This window comes from Dermacentor andersoni, chromosome 5 (assembly GCF_023375885.2).
Source record: "Dermacentor andersoni chromosome 5, qqDerAnde1_hic_scaffold, whole genome shotgun sequence".
In the NCBI taxonomy this organism is placed as follows: Eukaryota; Metazoa; Arthropoda; class Arachnida; order Ixodida; family Ixodidae; genus Dermacentor; species Dermacentor andersoni.
The window spans coordinates 67,976,801-68,001,206 of NC_092818.1; the positions used below are offsets into that span (position 1 = coordinate 67,976,801).

Sequence of the window (24,406 nt, forward strand, 5' to 3'; positions counted from 1 at the left end):
AAGCTAGAAGCACTCGGTGCACTTTGTACACATCGCAGATCGCTTTCAAGACTTGGGTGCCCACGCGGCGTACGCAGCTGCCGCCGGTAGTGGAAGACTAAGTCGCAGTCTGACCTTGGCTGAGCTTGAGGGTTAGCCTGACGGAACGAGGCGTTTCCTGAGTTTTTACCTGAAATAGCAGAGCTATCGCTAAAAAAAAAAAAAAAATGTGTGCGCCACGCGGACCTCCTAATGACCTTTGAGCACGTCAAATAGCCTGAAGTGGCTGCTGATTTGTTAACCCCGTCGGATATCAATCGTGGTGATTTGTTGGCGTTGAAATTGCAGTGATTCCGGAGAAGATTCGACTGCATTATTCATGAACTCAATAAATTGTTTAACTATGGAATTCGCGGCGTCGCCCTTGACTTAATTAGATCATATCTAAGCTTCAGAGTTCAGTTTACACACGTAAATAACCTGTCATCTCAGTTAAGGAACACATGGATAGGAGTGCCGCAAGGGAGCCTACTTGGCCCTCTACTTTTCAATATCTATGTTAATGATATTGTAAATATTGACAATGACACCAAATACATCATCTATGCTGATGACACTACACTATTGTTTTCGTCTCACCATACCTCAGACTTGTTAAGGACTGCCAATGCAGTACTAGACAAACTACATGTGTGGTCCGTTAAAAATGGTCTCATAATTAACACTACTAAAACTAAAGCCATATTATTCCAAGCCAAGAACAAAAACGCTACGCTGCCTGCTGACATTACACTAAATTCGGAGAAAATTGAACTAGTGAGCTCAGTTAAGAGCCTAGGGATCATTTTCGACCACGATATGTCGTGGAATAGCCATATATTATCACTTGTCACTAAACTTTCACAGATAGTTGGACTGGTTTTCTCCCTTAGGTACCTTCCACGACATGTAAAAATGCTAACATATAACGCCCTTTTCATCAGTCATCTGAATTATTGCTCCCTTGTCTGGGGTACCACATCTGTCACAAATATAGGTAGACTATTCATAATTCAGAAAAAAATTCTCCGTGTGATATGTGATGTACCATGGGACTCCCCAAGTGAACCTCTTTTCCAAGAACTAATAATATATGGGGTTTTACGTGCCAAAACCACTTTCTGATTATGAGGCACGCCGTAGTGGAGGACTCCGGAAATTTCGACCACCTGGGGTTCTTTAACGTGCACCTAAAGCTTTTCCAAGAACTGAAAATACACAAAGCGCATGATTTGTACACTTACAGGTTAGTCCGTGCATACGTTAGAGAGTGTAAATCGAATAATTGCTGTATCCGTTCCATAGCTAACCTTAAACAGAACATACGCCATTATCAAACACGATCTCCAGAATATTGGCACGTAATGCACCCGCGCACTAATTATGGAAAGCAAATGATTACTTATACGCTGCCTGTCCTGCTTAACACACTGATCGTCGTTGATATCGATGTTTTACAGTCTTCGTTAACTAGTCTGTATAATTATTATTGCTGCTAGAGCTGGTTTTATGCCTAATACTTTGTACTTTACTTTTGCAACACTATCTGCTGTTAGTATGTGTGACTGATCTGAGTGTGGTTTTTTTTTTCATACTGCTGATTTCTTAATATGCAAGCTAAGTAACTTGTTTTGGTTTATCAATGTTTGTGTTTATCAATTTGTGTTTGTTTCTTTTGCGTTAACTTATTCGCCCTTTTCTGCTTTATTGTTATCATTTCCATATGCACTGTTTTCCCCCCTGCTGCTGCCATAAAATGGGTCTTAGGACTTAGTCAAGCTGCTGACGCAGCTTTTTTCCTCAAGACCTGTCCATATTCAAATGTATGTTGTATATGGGAATAAAGCACTTACTTACTTACTTACTTACTAGATGCGTGCCAGACTTACGTTCTCCGGTTGTTTCCATGCGTGAGGCTGTGTTGACTGTGTCGCCGAACAGGCAGTACTTCGGCATCTTGAGGCCCACCACACCAGCGACGCAAGGACCTAACCGTAAATAAAGAATAAATTCTACATCTGCGAACTCGTTGTAGATAAGCTCTACCTTTCGAAGGACAAGCACAATACAGAAAGGCTCGCGCGAATACATATCGAAGAGACCCGGGCATCTGTGGGTCGCACGTCTACCATTTTCAAGAATAACTTTGCGTTTGTGCAGAGCATGCCGTACTTCTGAAAATCCTGACGAAGTAGGGAAACGTGACTGACAATGTCTAAGAGGAAGGTTTACCTCAGAAGATGCAACGTAAGTACACGGGAAAGAAGAGTATTCAAAGTACCAAATTTGACCATGTTTGCAGCACATAAAGGAGAAACTTAAAAGATATACATACTGTGCGGAGCAGATTTCGAATGTAGGCCACCAATATTTTTCAATAGTTCAACATCATAAAATTTCAATTCTATAAAGTATCATGGTTTCAACTGCGCAACTAAAAAAAAAAAAATACCAACAACACCGGGAGGCTGTATCGGGGACGCGGCTGCAGTGGAGTACAGTACGTAAAAGGGCTTGTGCGTGCTTCTGAGGGTGCGTGGTACAGTGTTGGCGTAGCCAAATGCACAAGTGACATTTATTGACTGATTACAAACCTAACATTCTTGACCTAAGATACGGCTAGTGGAGGTCCTATACGGCCTAATCTTGCATTCATGCTGTCTCCCTATTCGTAGTGGGCCCACGGTGGTCAAAGGTGATGGGCGCGAAATTGACAGCTCTCTTTCTTGCAGCCCGAGCCCTTTCCCGTCAATTTTCGAACCCTACGTGCAGAACGAGCGGGGGAGGGGGGAGCGCCGTAGCCGAGCAACAATCAAATTTTGGGAACAAATTGCGACAATTGTAAGCCCTAAAACACTTGTATGGGCACCTATTGAGTTTGGTGAGCCATGCCTATATTACAGCTGAGTGAGCATTGACGAGCTGACCGAGAGGCCAAATTTAGCTCCGACCGCGTCATGCGTGGTGCGACAATTACAGCACCTGCGCAAACGACACATAAACGACCTAATAATGAGTTCTTTTCTCTATGCAATGATGCCGAAGTAAGGCGCGCAGGTAGTTAGGGCTGCAACCATATAGGCGATATTAGTATCACGTGTTTTTCTTAGATACATGCGGCGTTGCAGGCTGCTTTATCAAGCGATCCATTTATACTGACAGAAATGAAGGTGCTTCACGCCAATACTGGTATCCCAATCTTTACACTGCGTATAGTGGCACATATGTAGCCCGAGCAAAATTGACGCATTATGCATCGATCTGTTATATGCGACTGATTTGCGAGTACGCGTTTTGTAAAGCTTTCAAGTAATCGGCTAACTCATACGTAACCAACGCACGTAAGGTTCTGATGGTCCGACAAATGCTGTTTACATAATAACATCTGTCTTCGCATTCGTCAACTTTGTTTGTTTCCCAATTTTTTAAAGTTGCGAATATACGGCAACATTTGTAAAAAAAAAATTGAAGCCATGAACCAATTATGCTCCTTATAGGCACGAGAATTAATCTTTTTTTCTGAAGGGAAAGCTTTAGCTCCGGAGCTCCTATATACATACATAAAAACGGAGAAATTGTTTTTGTCACTAACCACTGCACCAAATTCATCATATTTTCTGAATTTAAAACAAAAGGTCACAAGGGACTGTTGGAAGCAATTTCTTATTTACGCTATCATGTTGTTTTCTGAGTTATTGAAAACAAAATGTGATATCTGTTTTTGGTGCTGAGCTACGGATTTCTAACCTTCGTGCTTCAACTTTTTTGAGACTTGACACAGTTTGCGGGCATTCCGGAAAAAGATTCCAAGCATAAACTTAAATTTATCTTTACGGCTATCACTAGAATGTACATTTTCCTTTCAAATGCAAATGATTTCATTGAAGTCAGTCCAGAGGTCCTCTAATAAATGCATTTCTGCGTTTTACATGTATTCGAGTAGGAGGGCTCGAAGTTAAGAGGAATTTAGACAAGAAAAGTGTCGACCTCAGATTGCAAGGCTTTCACACTGTTGTCAGTGTCCCCCAAGTTCTGAATCGCGTTTCGAGCCCCAACTTTTACGACCTATGTTCGAATGCACGCTTCCAAGCTGCCCTCTGGCTATCAAACGTATCCGGGGATATGGTACACAACACTTGCATCTATATTGAAATGCCAAAAAACGGGAGGCAAGGAAGGAGTGCCGCAAATCGGGACACCGGACGGCATGAGCGTGTCTCCGTTAACGCTGTCTCAAGAAGCGGCTGAGATCGCATCGTCTGGAAGCTCGACTTGAAAGAGGCTCAAAATGAAACGCCAAAAATTCGGCAGAGACCCTTGAGACTGCTTACGCGTGGAAATGCGAAAGCATAGTAGTGCCTTTAATGAAATACCTTTTTTTTCCGCGCAGGTGCTCGCCTGCATGGTAGCTGCGCCTTGGTAAGGCCAAATCAAAACGTGCCAAGTGGCTCAACGCGCTCGCTTGCCCCCGAGTACTTCCCAACTCGAAGGACCACTCAGCTTCAGTCAACGGGCATACGTGCTTCTTGTTTTATGCACTAATTTTATACACTCACGACCTGGCGCCACTTCCTCTCCATTGGCTGTGCATTCACGTGTGCGATGACGCAAGTACTGGGCACAGCTTTAGTCAACGAGAACCGTGGAGTTGCTGTGGCGTCGGTGAAGCGTGCTCGTCCAACGGCTCCTAGATAGCAGGCCTGTGCGCCCTGATTTATGACATCATGCTACCTTCACAGAAATGTCCATTGCCAAGCCCGGCGTGACGAAAGCGGTGACGTCAAAATCACCGCGGCCCACTCGGGAGCATCCCAGTAAATTATATGGCAGTTGGGCGATGTAGCATGACGTCATGGATCGAAGTGCAACGGCCTTCTGCTATCTAGGATGTGTTCGCTCGTCTGACACCCCGAAGGCCCGGGTTCCATCCCCACCTAGGCCGAAATTTACAAAATTTTCTTTTCAAAGCCATTATTTAATTAGTGTACAGGAACCACCTGAGAAATATGCCGCCAATCTCAGCATTTCGCGACATGTTCTTACGCTTTGTGCCGTCGCCCATTTTTGGAACCATCTTTCGTTCACGCCGACTACGCCGACAGATTTTTGTGTAATGGGCATATAATGCTTTCGCAATAAAACACGAATAGTAAAGGGGTCTGGACAATAAATGCAGACGCTAAATTGATACATACCATAGGCTTTGCATGCCTACGAGGAAATCTTTCACGAGGTATGGCTGACTGCAGACGGCTAAAAGGTAATTTATTTCAATTTTAAAGCCTTGAAATGAAACGTGTCTCCCAACTCCGTACTAGTCACGATTGCCATCAAGAAAACGTCATTGTTGAGAGAACAATACTATGACGTTAAAAACGCTGGTGACGACGTATTTTCACAGCGAATGCACGAGCATTTGCCTTAACGGGGCCGGGAGATACAAGTGCACGTCTCCCACGTAGCTTCAGCATCGGTGAAATTGAGCAGACGACACACGAGTTTGCTGTCATCAACGCTTTGGTGGTTCACATGACCTTCATTTACGTCACTCAAAAGCAATTCACGCCTGCTGGCGGTAATAATGAAACGAGAAACTTCGTGATATAAAATGCGTGATGTTTCAGTACTGGCGACACGATCGTGCATATGCTAGTCGCTGTTATGGTCTCCTAGATGCTGTATATTACTCAGGAGTAAAATGTAGTCGCCCGAAAATTTGGCGCCTGCACTCCTTTAAAAACATTCATCGCAAAACCTTTAAACGTGGCGAATTTGTTCTGCGGAATCCCCCAAGTTCTAGGAAGATTCATGAACAAAGTAATTATCCACCACCCCTACTGTAGCACAAAGCAATAAAGAAAACTCATGAAAAAAAAGATTCGCAGTTGAAGAAACATTCCCCTGGTCCGGGGAAGTCAAGAATGTTTCCTGAACTGTGAAGCTCGCTTTCCGAGAAACCCATGTGGATTTTATTTGCGCCTTCGTGGCTACAGTCTGGTTGAGGACAATTTTATCTTGCATAAATGTTCGTCCACCTTGCAGGGCTTCCGCATAACTTATTTGCCTTTCTCTGTCTACCTGTGATTAGAGTTGCCGATTTTATTTGGCCTGCAATATGTCTAGCCTCCTGGTTAGGTCAGACAGTACTGAGACCACTGCGGAACGACGTGCGTCTTGGGTTCGGTGCGCCCCAAAACCGGACAAATTTTTCTCCCACTGCGAAGCTTGTTTTCTTTTTTTTTTTCTGTGAAAGCCGTTGTAGCTTCGTGCTGCCATCGGACCAATGACAATTTTTGTTCCTTTCATGAAGCTGCAGAGTGGCATTTAGTATAAAAAACTGTTTCCCTTCTATAAGTAAATAACCTTCGTACAGCGCCAAAAAACGCAACGCTTATTGCCGGGAAGAGGCTGGGTGAACCGAAAAACATGAAAAGAAAAAGAAAATCCCGGATGGCGAAGTGATTTCGAAGTTCCAGCACCAACGCACCGCGACGGCATGAATTTCGACTTCCTCTGTTCTTTATATGTAAAGATAGACGACACTTTGTTGAATAGGAGCCAAATATTGTCCATGCCAAGTTTCTGGAACACAGCCAACTCGAACCAGATACGAAAAAAAGAAACAATAACCATGACGTCACACTGACTTACCGGTACACTCATTTCGGCATGAAATTCAACTAATTGACCCTTTACCTCAATTTTCTATTCTGTTTAACCAATTACCGTGAAATTAACGAGGACAGAGTTTAGCGAGAACAGCGTATCAGTCTAAAATGATTTAGCGTTTCTCTTCAGTATCTTTATCTGATCTCATTTGAAATTTTATCTTATCTCATATGCTTTCTGCGCAGGCAGGCACACAGGCTCACCGGAGTGGATGCCGATACGGAGCTGCAGTTTTCTCTTGGGCAGGTGACGGATCTTGAAGAACTGCAGCTGGTGACGCAGCGTCAGCGCAATACGGGCGATCTCTCGTACGTGTTCGTTGCCGTTGCGGATGGGGAGGCCAGAGGCGACCAGGTAGGCGTCCCCGATGGTCTCCACCTGTGCGACAAGGACCGTGCGCGCCAAATAACACTTATGGCCTAGTTTTTGGGTTGCTGAACGTGTTTGAAATGTTTATTGCTGTGTATGTTGAAGTGGTGTGTGAAGCGCGGCGACAGAGACAAGTGAGCGAAGGAGCAATCGCGCTTGCATAGCGAAGCAGTGCGTATTTATATTAGCTGAAAAAAAGAAAAATTTGTACGAAATAGTCATTTTTCTGAAAAAGAAATAGAAAACAAAACAACAATAAAATAAATAAATAAAACAAAACGGCTCAAGGTAAAGGTAACCGCTACTACTGCTGAAACAAAAAGTTAGAGAGAGAGAGAGAGAGAGAGAGAAATTTCAGCGATGTTAACCAGAATGCACACTCGGGTTTGCCACCCTGCACGCGAGTTGGAGAAAAGAAGACTGAAAGAAGTGGCAAGGGCAGTGGGAGAAAACAAAAAGCTATAAATGCTATAGTTCATTTCCTAAACGCGGTGTAATGTAAAAAGCACCATCTGCAGTCTTCTGATATCGAGTCGCGTCCAGGTTGTAGGATTATGCCGCCCGATAGTGGCTGGTCGACAAACTTGTTAAGCACAACGGCAAGTGAGCTCACCCTACGCCAAATACTGCGGAAATTGGCACAGACTGCGGTTCATGCTTTCCTCTTCACCACAGTGGTGGTCTCAGGCTGTGGTGTCGGCCATTCCTATTCGGAAGGTGTGATCTCTTGGTTGTAATGTCTTGTAAATATTCTCGTGCGGTCGCATGTATAGTCTTGCGTGCGAATACGTTTGTATTTATGCGTTACCTGACTTTTGACTCGCCCGACCCCTCCTGCGAGGCCTTTAAGGGTACGTTGAAATAAAGAAATGTAAAAAAAAAATGCGCCTGCATTCCACCCTGTGAAAGTGGATGTACAGCGAATGAAGTTCGGGTGTTAGACAAGTGCCACCACCGCAGTTGACGCTAGACGACGTTACGCAATCACGACGACCACAAACGAAGTACGTCGCACGCACATGCACGTGTGTGGAAGTGCAGCTTACGTCGTCATTCTTCTAGGTCGTCCGCCAGGTGCACGTGCCTTATTGAACTAAAAGATTGTTTAAAAGTAAATTCCTTCGGGAAATTCCTAAAGTACGACTTGCGCACAAGCCGCTCACACGATAGCTTCGGATGGTTATTCGGATGTACAAGAACCAGAAATCTGTTACGCTGAAACTGAAAGACAAAGCCCTTTTCCAGCTGCCATTAGAGGTCTGTCTAAATGGCCGCTCGCGCTAAGTGGCGGTACAGTTAGCACAGCATGCATCCTCATTCTTGTAGGCCCTCCGCCTAGCGCAAGTGCGTTATTGAACTAATTAAATTTGTCAAAGTAAAATGCGCCAGATAATTCGTAAAGTACGACTTAAACGCAACCTTCACACATGATAGCATCGGTTTGTAATGCAAGAAAATGTAATTCTGTAACGCGGAAATTCAAACAGAAACTCCTTTTCCAGCTGCCGCTCTTTTTTTGTGAGCACGCCATAAGATATCCTAACCGACTAGAAGCTAACAGCTTCGTTGTAATAAATATTAAGAAAGGCGTGGTCATTGGTGAATGCCACGCCCAGACACAGTTTTCATAGAAGTGTTGCGTCTCTCGAGGGCCCTCCTCGTGGTAATCGAAGCCTTTTGTTTAGAGTTCAGGGACTAAAGTCGCTTATGCGGGAAGTTTGGACCATTCCAATCAGATAGGGTGAAGTGTCGTGTAAACATACGAAGTTTCCTTACAGCGTCCTTCCGTAGAAGGGGTACTGGTTAGGCGTTTAGGTAAGACAACGTTTTGACATGCAGTGTTATAGTGGTTTGGCTGACACGTGTCTCGCCTCGCTTTCTTTGTGTGGAAGGATTCCATGGCGTCCAGTGTCAATTGGTCCCTGTGTGAGAAGATTGTCTCAGTTTCGTCCAACATCGGGTGACAGTGGCAGATTTGTTGCTAGCATACTGTCGAAGCTTAAAACAGAAACAGAATGTGCCGCCGTGTAAAACAAGAAAACTGAACGCGAAAATTCAGATCAAAGCAGTCAACTTAGCAGATGTTGAGAATATCGGCGTTCTTGATTAAAACTTTGAGGTGAGGGAAATTATTTGTTAACTGGAAGAAGAATGACACCCATATTTATTATTCGTGAAGTAAACCTGTATACTTTTTTGTTCGTGATTGAACCAACCTGTTTTCTTTATTAACACGACTGCATAGTTACGAGCGAATTAAAATTTCTTATATAAGGACACAGCATTGGTCACACTTCGGCCTTTACAGGGAACCAAGATGGTTCTTTAGAAGTGAGAGGTGGGAGTGTGGCCTGTGAGTTCACGTGATTTTACCTGCAATAAAAAATATTCATGCGCTACTACGCCGAAGCATCTGTACCGGAATCCAAGTGCTCGATTTATTGAGCTTCATTCATTCGTTGAGGACCGTGGTATAACTGTTCTCTCACGTTGGCATATATCTCCTTTAAAACGTTAAGTGGCAGTGTGGCCCGAACGCGAAGCATTGAAAGCGATAGCAAGGTTCAGCACTGCGCTGGACTTGTTCGCACAGTGCTCTTTCTATACGATACGGAGAGGCGACATGCTGAAACGCTCCAAGCTATGCAACTGCTGCTCCGCAACATCAACAGCGCCTTGGTGGTTATGGCGTGTTGTGACACTGTGGCAATCGGGAACGACAGTAGCTGTGGTACAGACGTCGTCATGGTGCACCAGATGAGACGACCGAAACCCGTTGCCGCTTGCCAGCGTCTAATCAAACGATTCGATGGATTTAATTTGGCCTTTACTGATCCGAACCGCTCGAACAACTGGGTATGCAGAACATGGTGGGATATGCGCGCAACTGCTCAGCAAGAACGGTAATGCTCGCGCGCGCAACGCCGGTGCCAGCAACGGAAGCCATAACGCTTCCCCCCGGCTTCGTCGGAGCCGATTGAGCGGTGAGTGACGGCGCGCCCACTTGGCTTTGCCGCTTTTGTAGTGAACACAGTGCGCGTCTCCGGAGATGTACTAACATTCCGCGCGTGGACTGCGCATGCGCATCGATAGCGTGACAGCATGGCGGCGGCGGCGCCATTATGAACCGCACGAATCTCAATAAAGAGAGCCGAGTAAGGTCTGCATTTTCATCCTCGCTGGCGCTGAGATTTTTTACACACTTCTTCAGTGTTGGCCCTACAGTGCATACCCTGCAGAGCTTTACGCCGAGGCATCATCGCCGCTTTTTCTACCCGCTGCCTTAGAATGAGAACAGCACATTCTTTCGACGTTACGTGCTGCAAGAACGCAGGAGTGCTTTTCGTTTGTGCATATTATAGAAAAGCGTGCTTACAATTGCAGATAACTTTCAGCCACGCTTCGCTGTGGGGCAGGCATAACAAGTGCGTTTTCAACAAGACCTTCACCAAGGTTTTGCGTGCTTTCCTGACAAGACGGGAAAAACCGAGTCTCTGCACCAAGGCCGATTTATTTCTACCGTTCCGTGCGGCAGCGTTCGCTCCAACAACAAGCGTACACCCTATGTTTGTTTGATCGGCTTTGCGAAGGAATGTCTTTCGATAAGGATTTTGAGACGTCTGAAGTGTAGGGTAACATTTCTCTCGCTGCGTGTTCTCGACAAGCTATATTCCTTTCGACGCTCGATCGCGTCTCCTGCTTAGAGCCGTAGCGTGCGCCGAGCGTTCAGCGGCCTCCAGCACTCGCGCGTATGTGTTTGCGCAAGAACGAACCGGCGGCGATGCGGAAGACACAAGCCAGACCGATGGCGAAAAGAGTAGGTGGCTCAAAGGAGACTACGCCCATTTCGTTCGCCCACATATTGAGAAGTTGCACGGGGCATAAAGGAATACGAATGATTTTTCAAAATTGCTGTGACGCAGCCCGCCATACTTCAAATGTGGTCAGCGCCGTCCGTGTGGTGAAGCCCTCATAAAAAAAAAAAAAAAAACACTCTGCCATGAATCCTATCTCGCTCAAGGCATCCACAGCGCTCGCTCAGGGCATCCACAGCGCATTGCAACATGCTGCATAAAGCCCGGCATATGAAGGGAATAAATGAAAACATAAAATTCATTCACCCAGACCAAGTGCGCGTCTTCTGCTCCGTCATGGTGCGAGGCACCGGCAAATAAGATCTAGATATTGGTTCTCGAGGTAAACACTTGACGCCAGAGCTAAAGGCGCCGACTTTGGTGACTGCAGTATCCAGCAGGAGCCTTTAGATGGGACATAAGCATGTCTGCGGTGTTTCAAGCACAGGAGCTTCAATGAGAAATAAAGAAAAAGACAGAGTTTAACCAAGTCAATGGCATCACAGTGGCGAGATTGGAACCAACTAGGACGTCTTAATGCGGAGTATTCTTTGCGAACTTCAGACGTCTTGAGTGTATCTGTCTATGTAGCGTCCTAAAGCGTGATGACGGCGTGATCGTTTCTCAAACTGTATATATATGGGAATAGGCATGCAGCAGCGTGGCACGCATGCGTACATGACATGAATGACATGTCACGACATCAATAATGTGGCATATTTTTCATGGCATGCATGTATGCCAAAATGTATGAATGACATGATGCTGTCGTGGTCGTTTTTTTTTTTACCTCACAATATATGAGGATAATAATGAAATGCATGCATAACCTGACATGGATGATATGACAGGACATAAATGTCATGACATGAATGACATTAATTTCATCACATATCATGTGCATCATAGCACGAATAGCAATAAAATAAACGTGAATCCCTTGTCATGACATTATCACATGCTTCTTGTGACATGTATGTCATGACATAAGTGGTATCAATGACATAATGCTGTCGTTGTACTTTCTTTAAATCGGTATATGTGTGGACATGAATGAGGGGACATGCATGCATCACCTTGCATATATGGCATGATGTAAAGGTCATCATTTGAATGACATACGTGTCACGACTTGAATGTCATGAATTGCACGAGTATACATTAATCGTAAGACATGTGTGAGCATTTCATTCCACGTCGATCATTCCTATCATGCTTTGTATGCATGCCTTTCCACACATATCCTGATACTTATGCAGTTGAATAAATGACCACAATGCCGTCCCAACATGCAGTTTATGTCATCCATGACAATCACCTCATGACTTGCCTTTCATGTCATTCATGGGACACATGTTACCACGTCATTTTATTCATGTTATGGATATGCCGATATATGACTTGTAAAATAAAATTGTCATGAGTGACAATAATGCCATCATATGAATGCCATAAATGCGATGATTATAATGGGTTGAATGGCACGACATGAATTATTTAACTGAATACATTCTGACTGCTTGTCATGGCATGCATGTGTGACATCAATGACATGTCCCGGCATATACGTCATAATATGACTGTCATGAACGTTATGCTATATCAAGCCATGGCATTATTCTCGTGGATATCATGACATACTTGACAAAGAACGAAATAAATTCGTGACATGCATGCGTGCACGGCGTGACATCACCATGAAAAGAACTTATGCTGACCCAGCGCGCAAGGTTGTCTACTGATTTGGGCTGATGGCTATATATACGCTCGTGCTCGTGATGGTCGTTGCATCGACGTTCCAGCTTCGTAATCCCACTCTCGCCTCTGATTGTGGCCTACCGTCTGCGCTTGAGCCAGGTGGCACGCGTCAGAAGGTCCCAGCATCTCCTCAGCAGAACACCAGGGTGGTGGCTTCATCCGTTCAAACAACGATTGAACTGCAAGTTTCCACGAGCGTTGATTTACGAGAGCCGGACAGCAATGCGCCGCCTCCTCGTTCCTCCTAAAGCTCCTGCTGGACTCGCACGGTCCTTCCCGTTGTTTCGAGGCCTCTTAATCACTTATCAAGGCGTGCTCTTTCCTGGTGCACATAGTGTCCAACAAGCACGGCAACGCTGCATCGAATTCCACTATGGCAGTGTCATCACGGCTTGGCCAAGGCGAGCAGCTGCTCCACGACACTCGTCCGAAAGGCTATAAAAGGACACGGGCTGCAGTTTGTGCTACAGTATCGCCGTCAAGTCACCGGTTTGTGTCCTCTAAGTCGTACCACGTGCGGCTAGTCGGTGAGCATTTAGGTATATTCCTTTCTCCCCCATCTCGCACCTCGATGGCACTCGTTCACATCAATTCGATCGTTCGCAGAAATCAAGCGATCACTGTTACAGTCATCGTCGCCTTGCTGTTGTGGTCACAGACGCAGGATCTAGCGTTATTTCTACTTCACTGCGCTCGCGTAACACACGCAAAAACAGGATTTGCACAATACACGATGGTCAATCTGGTAACGCTTTACGGCACACCAAACGATGCTGCATAGTCAGCTGCCCGCTGAATGCTTCGCATAACGTCGATTCCCACAGCGCGTGGGATCTGCACAATTTCTTCTTTGAGTGATACTTGTTGGGGGGCTAGTTGGTGCAGGTTTCTAGAAGTGGGCTGTAGCGCCGAAAAAAACACAACACACAGCAAGCGAGGCGCGCCTGTTCCGTCTCGCTTGCTGTGTGTTGTTTTTTTCGGCGCTGCAGCCCTCTTCTGGAAATTTCTTTTTTTCTTGAGAGGCCGCAAGAAACCAATAGGAGGAAAAATGTATCTGAAGTATTTGCTAGTTTCGTAGGCACGTTATAAACGCATTACGGATCAAACAGAAGTAGGGGGGAAAAAAATTGTGACTGAGAGCAAAACGAATAAAAACGTAACAGGGCCCGTCGTGTAACGCGTGTATGAAATAAGCTGTAATCTTCTGTTGAGTGGCATATGTTCGCGTAGGCAAAGGAAGCGCGGGCGAGAGAAACAGAATTTGACAAACAAATCAGAAATGAAAGATAAACAGAAAGACCAGGATTTTGGCCAAAATGAATGTCAGGCTGGCTACTCTACTAGAAAAAGAGAATACCGGCGAACATATCTGAAATTAGGAGATAAGATAATGACGATTACGATGTTGATAATATGGCTGCTCGTTGTGCACAGTTTCTTTGAGCGAGACATCGCGGAACCGGCGAGAACGTACGAGAAGGCTGCTGCTCTTGCTGCTCTTCGTGCCGCGAAGTTTTTCACTTAATTCTATTTATTTATTTTATTTTTTAATATTCTATCATGTATTTTTTTATATTTGTTACTGTTAATTTAAAAGGTTGGTGACAAGTGCAATATATGCCACCCGCTTAAGAAGGCTACAAGGTCAACTTTTTGAAGGATGGTGCTTGGGAAATGGAAACCTTTCAACTGTTTCTCACTTCGCAACCTAATGCGGGGGCTGTCACTCGCAAATAGAGTAAAATAACTTTTTCTTTGTGTGGTAACCTAAAAGTAAGCGGCAAGTACATTTTTGTTAATTATCTCCCTGCTCTTGTCTAAAGTGACTATCTGTGAAGTGTTCGTGAAATTCATGGGAACAATATAAAACTTTTTCCTGCAGTTCACGCGTCCGTCTATGAGATACGTCATACATAATAAATTTCTTGTGGCCTATTTTGTCTCAGAATAGGAGGCGCACATTAAATGGAAATCACGCGAAATATGTCAATAAAGGCGCGCTACTTTACGACGACGAAGCTGTCGGCTTTGTATGTCTACATTATCTATGCTTTTTGTCTTGTGAGCAGCTTCTGTGCACATAATTCATTGCATTGCACACACAAGTCACCGCAGAATCTTTGTTCCGTCATCAACCCCCCCCCCCCCCCCCCCCCGAAAAGAAAGGCAAGATTTCAAGCCCAGTGTTAAGATGGTAGCCTATGTGTCATACTCTATCTCCTAACTTATCGTGACCCGCATTTTCCTCCATGCTTTGTAGTATGATGTTCTGCTGCGATAAACGTTCAAACATACGAAGCACAGTTGGCAAACTTGGACAAAGATATTCACTGACTTTATGCCTGTGACGAGCATTTCGCATAGACCTGAGACACCACCAGATGCTACGAACAATACAGGACGCATAGCCTCTTACCATTAGCTTTTAGCCGTCTCGGTGATGTGGCATGTAAACCATGCAGCTAGCTGCAGCCCACGTCGAACTGGTGACGGCAGGATAGTGAGAGTGCACTGGGGGCTGGGTAAAGGTGCAGCTATTGCTTCCAGCTTGACGGGGGGACATTGTGGAAGTTCACTCACCTTGTAAGCGTCGTGCCTGTCAATAATGGAGTCGAAGCAGGTGTACAAGTCGTTCAGCAGCGTAACCACCTGTGTGAGAAGAGAAGACGGAGACACGCACATTCCCACTTTGGTCAGCTATATACCGAAGTATTCTTCGTCAGCAAGCTTTCACCGCAGGGCCAATGTGCAAATGTTCGCACCTTCTGTGTTCGGATGTCCTCGTTCTACATGTACTAAACAAAGCGCTACGCACCGCGCTTGACAAAGTGCGCACCCATCCTTAGGAGATAATTGCGAATGTGTGTTTTATTCCGAATTTACTCCCAAAACTCAATCTTCAGGCAATAGTAGATCTAAGGCGTACCTAGGAATTTCGGACGTTGCCCCTTCGGCAATTTGTACAGCTTCCACTGCATTACACCAGCGTAACTGAATGCGCAGAATGTTCAAAAGCTTGTATTTCAAAACACTCGTTGAGCCTCAAAACGTTTAGCTTAACAACATCGAAAGAGTACTTCATTCTAATGACACACGCATTATATATATATACGGCACCCAGTCGGCAATTAGTGGAACGTTATTGTAGTGTTGTAGTCGGGACCAATACACTGCTGCAGGCGCCCCGCGTCCTTCTGGTCTCCACTTGCAACAGTGTTTCAATTAGTTGTGTTTACATATCTGTCATTTTTCTTCAAGCATAACGTTAGTATATGCCATCATGGTTTTCTTCATGGTAGGTCTGTGGAAAGAAAGCTTGTTTCTTTGCTTGATGATGCGGAACCCGCTGTTGCTAACCGGAGCCAGTTAGACACGCTATACTTCGACATGTCAAAAGCATTTGATGTTGCCTGTCATGACCTTCTTACCCGTGAACTGTTGCGTTACGGTGTTAGTACCAGCCTGTGCACGCTGATGAAAGACTACCTGTGCATTCGGTTAAATTGTGTTCCCGTTGGTGCTAAGCACTCTTTGCCTTATGAATCAACTTCCGGTGTTCAGCAAGGGACTATGGTAGGACCATTATTTTCAATATATTTATTAATAATCGTGCGAAGTGTTTGCGTCATTTGCGGGTCATTTTGTACACGGACGAAAGCAAATTTTACCGTGAAATAAGATCAGCGGATGATTGCTAATTATTAAAAAAGATATGAATTCTGTCGCGCAGTGGCGTGCTCCCATGTTTGTGCATATTATTCCAACTAAGACACGTGTTCTTTCCTTTAGTCTAAAAATATCCCCTTTACTATACGAACACTCCTCAATAGCATTCTTTTGAAAACAGCGAGTTGTATGCGCGACTTAGGAATATTGGTTGACCCATGAATACCTTTCGAGGAACTTGTTTCAAGCATTGTTAATCCATCCTACAGAAAGTTAGATCTCGTATCAAGAACGACAAAAAAGCTTACGGATCTCAACTACGTTGTTATCTCGCGTTTTCCTTTGTCCGAAATAAGTTAGAGTTTTGTTTTGTTCTACGGAGCTGTATTAATTTGACCAATGCGGCAAAATTTGAACGTGTTCAGGGACGTTTCATGCGTATTCTGTACGATTGATTTCTGGGACGCCGCCTATGAGCATAAAATAGCACACACTACTCATGTTTATATTAAGCCCCTATAAATATGGCAAGAATATCGTGACTACTTATTCTTGTATAAACTAATTAACAACCACTTCTCCCATCCGCGGTTACTGTTGGCTGCAATGTTCTGCGCGCCTCTCCCAAAATTACCTAATCCCAGCATTCTATACGTGAATTCAGCTTGCACCTCTAACGCTATAGCACGTCTTGTAACGCAACAATATACCTTACGCTGCGATCTTGACATTTTCAGCTCTTGTATTTGCTCTTTATGCGACTTGTGCTTGATTTATCTCAATTTTTTATTGTACCACTGCTCTTTAAGGCTTCCTGTGTCGTAATGTGTGTGTGTCCTAAAGCGTATGTCATTAGATGGAAGTCCCTATTGATGTTGCTGTTCAAAACTTGTTGAAACTCGGCGAGTCTTTTGAAATAACTATATTCTTTTTAAATGCTGCCCATTGAGTAACGCTCGCATATTGCGGTGAAGTTCACCCATTTGGCAAAGGGGCAATGTGAAACATTTCTGGGCATGACCCCCGTACTTGCCGCGGCGCACCGATCACGAAAACAAGGGTGGTGTTCCCCGGCGTCGTATGAATTCGCTTTTTCATTCCTTTTTACCTAACAGCACTTCTAATTGCAACAGCGTCTCCACATGTATTGCCAGTGTTGAAGGTGTGCCATCGTTCAAAGAGTACGTTACCAATTACGTCTTTACACAGTTTACGTACTTCCCCGTTCGCTTGACGCGCGCGAACCTGAGTGATCCACTGATGTTAGCATGGCATATGTATTCTGTGTGTGCCAGAGAACGTTAGCTAAGCTGCTACAAGAAAAAATAGACTGAAAAGAAAACACGGTGCAAGATACAATTTTACTACCTATGGCGTTTAGGTGCCAGACCTCTCACAACCACATACCATAGGTACCAAAATTGCATCATGGACTGCGTTTTTTCAGAATTCTTTTTTTCTTGTAACATTTGGGGTAACGTTAGGAAAGACAAAATGAATAAATGTAACTTCTTTCCCTTGTTATACTTTGTTTACAGATGTGCGTGTTGTAGATTCTTGTACCAGCCTCTCCCTAATGCCGCTATGATGCCTTAGGGCACTTTATAAATAAATAAATAAATAAATAAATAAATAAATAAATAAATAAATAAATGTACTGAGGTCCCAGCGGTCGTCAGTCCGAGTTGCTTTGGAGCTACTAGCTTTTCAGAATGTAAGGAATGTATTAAATAATCTATTCTTCACACCTCCTTTTCTTTTTTCCTCATCCTTTCTATTCCCTCGTCCATTGCAGAGCAGCCAGCAGGACTGGTACTTCGGTTAACTTTGCTGCCTTTCATCGTTTATTCCTGTATATCTTTCCCACAGTAGCAGATGTGCATCCTACTTCTGCTTTAGACTCATCCGTTAAGAAATCAATCCGTGGCCTCGTTGTATTTCATCTGGGTCTCTCAGGAGTACTCACCCACGCATTCTAGAACGTTACTCTCCTCAGCATTCCACCTTGTCTGAATGATGATGATGATAACGTTTATTGGCATCCCCTTTGAAACCAGGCGGGGGCAAATATTCTCCAAGCCTGCCTAATATATTCACGTTTTACTACATGTATCGCTATCTAGCCTTTTGCCTATCTGATCTTGATCTTAACCATAGTCTTAACTTTCGCATTAAAGTACTTATCACTATATGTTACCGTTACCTACACTTGCAATGATTCCGGCTCTATCAATCGCTTCCCTAATCGTGTCTTATCTCGACTGCTGACCAGTTAATGTTTCCATGTTCTTTGAATCCCAGTGCTTCTGGCAAGTGAGCACTCCTCACTGGTCTCACTGGACCAATAGCTGGCGTTGAGCCGTGCTCGCTCAAGGGCCTGAGAAGACAGCATCAACCTTTCCTTTTCACAACGAATACAGTTCCCTCTCTCAATATCTTCGCAGTTCATTACGATGTGCGAGTCAATTCCGGGCTTTCTTTGCATCGCTCACATGCGTCATCCTGTGCCACATATTTGCTGCGGTATGTTATTGTCTCGGTAAAACAGTTTGTCGGGCGAGTGGGTTTAATGGCTGGGAAAGGCAAAATAGTAACGCAAAAGAAACGAACATCGAGACAAAAAAAAAAAGTCGAGTGCTAGACCTGTGTCTTCGTCTCGTGCTCGCTTTTTTTACTCTGCTATTTTCCTTCTCAGCCATGTTTTTGTTCTCAGGCAGCCAGCTCAGGCCACAATTACCAAGCACTCCTTGTTGCGTGATCGTACACATTTTCCCTCCCGATTTCTTTCTTGCCGTTTCTCTAAATCTTCGTGTTTTTTTTACCCCTTTGCATCCTTTGCTTCCTTTGCATCTCTTTATTTTTTGTGACTCCTGCTTGTATATTTGCACTTTTTTTTTCTCAAATAAAAAATAAAGGACAGCGATGTAGTGACTCTATAATGGTGGCGGCTGCTCCTTGTCGCATAGCGGATACAATCATATAAATTATATATGTCTACAGAAACAACAGAAAAAGAAACAGCGTCGTGGGACCAACAATGCACAGCACACAGCCTTATAAACTCAATTACTTTGTATTTGGCTGCCAACTTTTTGGCCTCTTCCTCCATTCCTTGTCACGCTTTTGAGGTAAAGATATTTGTGCACCTTAGACAGCCATTTCGTTTCCCCGATGTTTCTTTTCCTCAATCCATCTTCAAGACTAATCTTATTCTGCGCTTCTCCGACTTCAAAAGCAACCGAACTCATCTGCCCTTGCACTTCCTCCAACAAAACTTGTTGCTCATTTAGTCGGTTCGTGACTTAAAAACAAAGGTTACGGCACTAAGCAGACGAGGATGAAGCGAGACACAAACGACATATACAGGCGCCAACTTCCGACTGCTTTTTCACAAGAAACCACGCACTTTTATACATGGGACCTAAGTGAACTTCCTCATTTCTGGTTTTACGGTGGGCCCCCAAAGGGCAGCCGCCCCACCGTGCTCTACCTAATCTCCAATCACGCCAAGAGTTCTTATTTATAGCGCAGAATTGCATTTGCGAAGGTTAGCGCTGGCATAATTACACTTTTGCGAATGCCTTGCACCAACTCGTATTTATTGTAGCACCAAAGTGCCCTGTTTCATTGCTGCCCTCCGTTTTCCTCCAATATTTAGATTATCTTGGTCGGCGCTTCAGTAGGTCTTTCCTTCGTTTATGTATACACCTTGGTGTCTATACTGCTTGGCCATGAGTATGGCTTCCCGTTGAATTGATATCACGTCATTACTCGTCTCTTCATAAAAGATCATAATTCCCAAGTCGCTGTGCTAAACGTTAGGAATAGATTCGTCGCTGAATTGGCCTTTTTAATCCCAAGTTTCTGTAAATCCATTGCATTGTCCACTATTAGCACTGTGTCATCCGCATACGTCAGCCCAGGCACCTTCTGGTGCACCTTTTGCCCATTACGGATGTATAGAAAATGGATTGCAGCACCACCCCTCAACAGAACCGGTCACACCACTTCATTGAAATCCCACACAAATTCTTGACAATGTAGCGTTTTCTTCGCCCAAGGGGTGGCGCTGTGCTCAGCTAGCTGGTTGGAGTTGCCTAAGTGCTGATAATAAGGCTTTCGGAAATGATGCCGAAATTACCCTATTAGGTGACATGAATGCCCGCATACAGGATCTAGATGGCTATACTAGCAACAACGGGTAGGCAGTGGTAGATTTTTGTGAGCAACATAACCTCGTTATTGTGAATACCGGGCCTAAGTGTGAAGGGAAGATCCCGTGGTAAGTGGGAATCGGGCAATCGACCATTGATTGCTGCCTGATGATAGAAGAAATTCATGATAAGTTGAAAGAAATAGACATTGAGGAGGAAGGGCAGAGCAGCATAGAGAGTGACCTAAACGCATTTTTAAAATGGGATATATAGTTGGGAAAGCGAGCAAGAAGCGAAGAATGGCCAGTACAAATTTGAACGCTGCACAAATAACAAATACATTCACAAAAGTCGAGGAAGAACTTCGCGAATGGCTAAGCAGAAAGTGGCAATATAGTGAGCTTGTCTAAGTGTAATTGCGACAGAAATACAGAAAGAGAAGCAAGATGTAGTCTTGCTTTGTAGTTTTACTCGTTTTACTTGTGCACGAGGTACCGCCAGCGGTGATTGAACCTTGGGACCTCCTGTATATGCACAACTATGTATCAATCCTATATCTATGTAATAAACTTGAAACTTGAGACATGCTCGTTGGAAAGGAACAAAGAAACCGAATGGCTGGTGGAATAGTGAAATATGAGAACCGATCGCCGAACGTCAGAAAGCATCCCGAGAGCACAGGCAGGCAAAAAAAAAGCGCAGTTGCCGCAGGATGAAATAGCCAGAAAATGGCAAATATACAGGGAGAAAGAATCTATGGTTCAATTACTGGTTCAAGCAAAGATAAAGGATGAGAGCGGACGTTGGTTGTCAGAAATGAGGAAGAAAAAGAAGGCTGCTGCTAGAACATTTTGGAACTACATAAAATTATTAGGCAGGATGTCTGGAACAATACAACAACATATCCTAGCTGAAGGTGGAAACAAACAGGAAGGGGACGCAGCATTAAGTTAGATCCGACAAATTGCAGCCGAATCCTTCCAAGGCCATGACGAGGTTTTATTTCAGGAATTAGAGCATGAAAGAGAAACCAGGTCGGAAAGGAGCTGGTGCTGCCAAATTTCAACTGGAAGAAAGATGAGGAGAAAATTCCGAAGTGCAGTCATAGGGCTAGGCGAGGTTCCCATTATGCTGAATAATGAACTAGGACCAAAAAGTAAGGAAGCTCTGTTGAAAGCAGTAGAAAAAACGTCTTAAATGTTATACGAATAGCAGACAGTTGGCGACAAAGTAGGATGAATTTACCCTATATAGTTAAAGGCGAAAAATACAGAATTTACTCATACGGACCGTTTACCATCGGTAATATTCAGGTTAGCAATGCAGGCGATGAAGTTAAAGCTACAAGTATGGCCAGAGAATAAAGGCGTAATAGGGGAACTTCATAATGACTTCAGGGTCGCCAGGCGTCTGGATCATAACTTATTTGCCGATATAGTGTATTGAAATATCCAGAGCACAAAGGAGACCATCATGTGTAGCTTTTTAGACATTAGAGGAGCGTATGACAACGTAGGCCGCATCGTATTGTGGGATATTCTGGAAGGTGAAGGCTTAGGTGACTATGGTATAGAGCTTTTTATAGAGATTTACCTAGAAAATACCGTTTGCGTTGAATGGCGAAGGATGAGGAGCCAGATGAAATTTTAAATCAACAAGGGACTGAGGCAGGGGTGCCCTTTATCCACACTGTTGTTTATGGTGTACATGATGAGGAGGGAAAGGGCGCTAGATGAAAGTAATACCGGATTTTATCTCTCATACAAACAGGCAAGTGCAGTAGCGGAGCAGCAGCTTCCGGGTTTGTTTCATGCAGGCCACATTATGTTGCAAGCTAACAAGCAAAGGGATCTGCAACGTCTGGCTCGTATCTGTGGACAGCAAGGCGAGAATGTAGGTCTAACATTTAGCGTTAAAAATCAGGTGTTATGATATTCAATAAAAACAGTCAACAGACAGTGTGGATACAGAGCCAGGAAACACCTCTCGTGAAAGAATATAAATACCTTGGTATACGGATAAACGAACGCAATATATATATGGAAACACAGTAAAAAACAATATCAGTAAAGGGAAAGAGAAATGCGGCCATAATGAAACAAAGAGCGCTATGGAGATATGACAGGTATGTGGTGCTCCGGGGTATGTGGAAAGATGTAATGGTTCCAGGACTTATCTTTGGAAGTGCGGTTGTTTGCTTGAAATCAGTGGTATAATCAGGACTCGATGACAATCAAAGGTCAGTGGGACGCCTTGCATTGCGCACTCACGGTAAGACTACAAATGAAGCTGTACAGGATATGGGCTGGACAAGTTTTGAAGTGACGGAAGCTCACAGTAAAATCCATTACGAAGAATGACTGACGAATATAGAAGATAGTAAATGGGCTGAGAGAGTGTGGAGGCATTTGCGCAGGAAAATCATTGACTCACAGTGCAGGAAAATAACTAGGAAGCTTACCAGCGAGTATACGGCCTTTAAGGTGAGCATCACAGCAACAAAGAACGTTAAGCGGAAAGTCAGAGAGGCTGAGATAATCTCATGGATGGCGGCAGTGGAAAAGAAACCTGCTCTGAGTAACTACTCAAGAGGAAAAAATGAAGTCAGGAAAGCAACAATTTATGATAACTCAAAGGGAAGCTCATTACTTTTCGAAGCGAGATTAGGATGCCTTAGAACACGCAATTAGAGAGAGAGAGAGAGAGATGCAAATGAGAGAAAGGCAGGGAGGTTACCTAGAGTTAAAGCCTTCGGTTTGCTACCCTGGGCTTGGGAAAAGAAAAGGGGAAGTAAAGACGAAAAGAAGAGCGGGGAGAAAAAGAAAAACGCGAGACAGAAAAAAAGGGGGACTGAATGGGTCATCATAGCCTTTCTAATAGGCCACTGCCACGTAAAAAGGTCAACAAAGCCTTCACTGACTTTCGGTGCGACGAGAGCTCATGTCGGCATTCCAAGACTGTTCTGAAAGTGGCCTGTCGTCAAGGCGTGCCAACACGGCCGCTAGAGACAAAGTGCGTCTTCTATAGTCTCCTTGTCGGCGTAATGACTGCAAGCCGCGCTCTGGTCCATACCGACTCGGAAAGCGAAAGATCTTGTGAAAGCGACACCAAACCACAGTCGGCTAAGTACTGCTGTCTCGAGTCGAGAGAGTCCAGATAAGGGTCGAAGTCGAAGGGACGGCTCCAGTCGGTGTACACGTGTGTGCTTCAAGCTTGGTGCGTTACATAAAGATCTTATGGCTACATTGGCAAGCACGCCAATTTTCATTGCTGCGGCTGTTCTTGAGAATGTAATGGAGTCTTGCAAGCCCTCCTCATGGGCAGATCGTGCTGCTGCATCGGCATGTTCGTTGCCCATTACGCCACAGTGACTTGGAATCTACTGTAACGTGATGTCGTGTCCTTGCTCGAGGAGGTGGTGAAGCAGCAGTCTGATGTCTAGAACTAGTTGTTCGTGATGTCCGCGGCATAAGGCAGAAAAGAAACATTGAAGAGACACGCACTTACTAAGCGAGATACAACAAGGAAGATGAATCATGTGCTTGTCGCGGTAAAGCTGGGGAAACGATGGAGCATGTTTTGTTGGAATGTGAAGATATCTAACCAGTTATAGATTTAGGCGCCGCTGGCCTCCTTGAAGCTCTTGGATTCAGCGAGAGCAGGGGGAAAGTAAACATGTCCGCTATAGAGATTAGTAAGAGGCGGTTGGAAGATTGGTGGAAGAAATGGAGGCAAATGACAAACAACGGAGGCGTACAAAAACAAAGTTTCCAATATGGGTTAAAAAAGTTTGGTGATGGGAATTCTTCGTGGTTTATTTCTTTCGTCTTTTTTTCTTCACTGACCGCCGTTCGTAAAACTTCAAGGTTTAAGACCACTATTTTTATTTCCACAGCTAATTTTTCGACACCTAGTACG

The 24,406-nt window shown here is 44.4% G+C and overlaps 1 protein-coding gene across 1 annotated transcript in view; it reads right to left on the reverse strand.

Moving 5' to 3' along the window:
* LOC126531965 (atrial natriuretic peptide receptor 1-like) overlaps positions 1–24,406 on the reverse strand; it is a 71,783-nt gene that overhangs the window by 12,130 nt on the left and 35,247 nt on the right. Inside the window, exons 10-12 of the mRNA XM_050179675.3 lie at positions 15,249–15,317; positions 6,891–7,065; positions 1,908–2,006 (exon numbers count right to left, since the gene is read on the reverse strand). Of these exons, the coding sequence (XP_050035632.3) occupies positions 1,908–2,006; positions 6,891–7,065; positions 15,249–15,317 (343 nt within the window). The remainder of the gene's footprint in view (positions 1–1,907; positions 2,007–6,890; positions 7,066–15,248; positions 15,318–24,406) is intronic.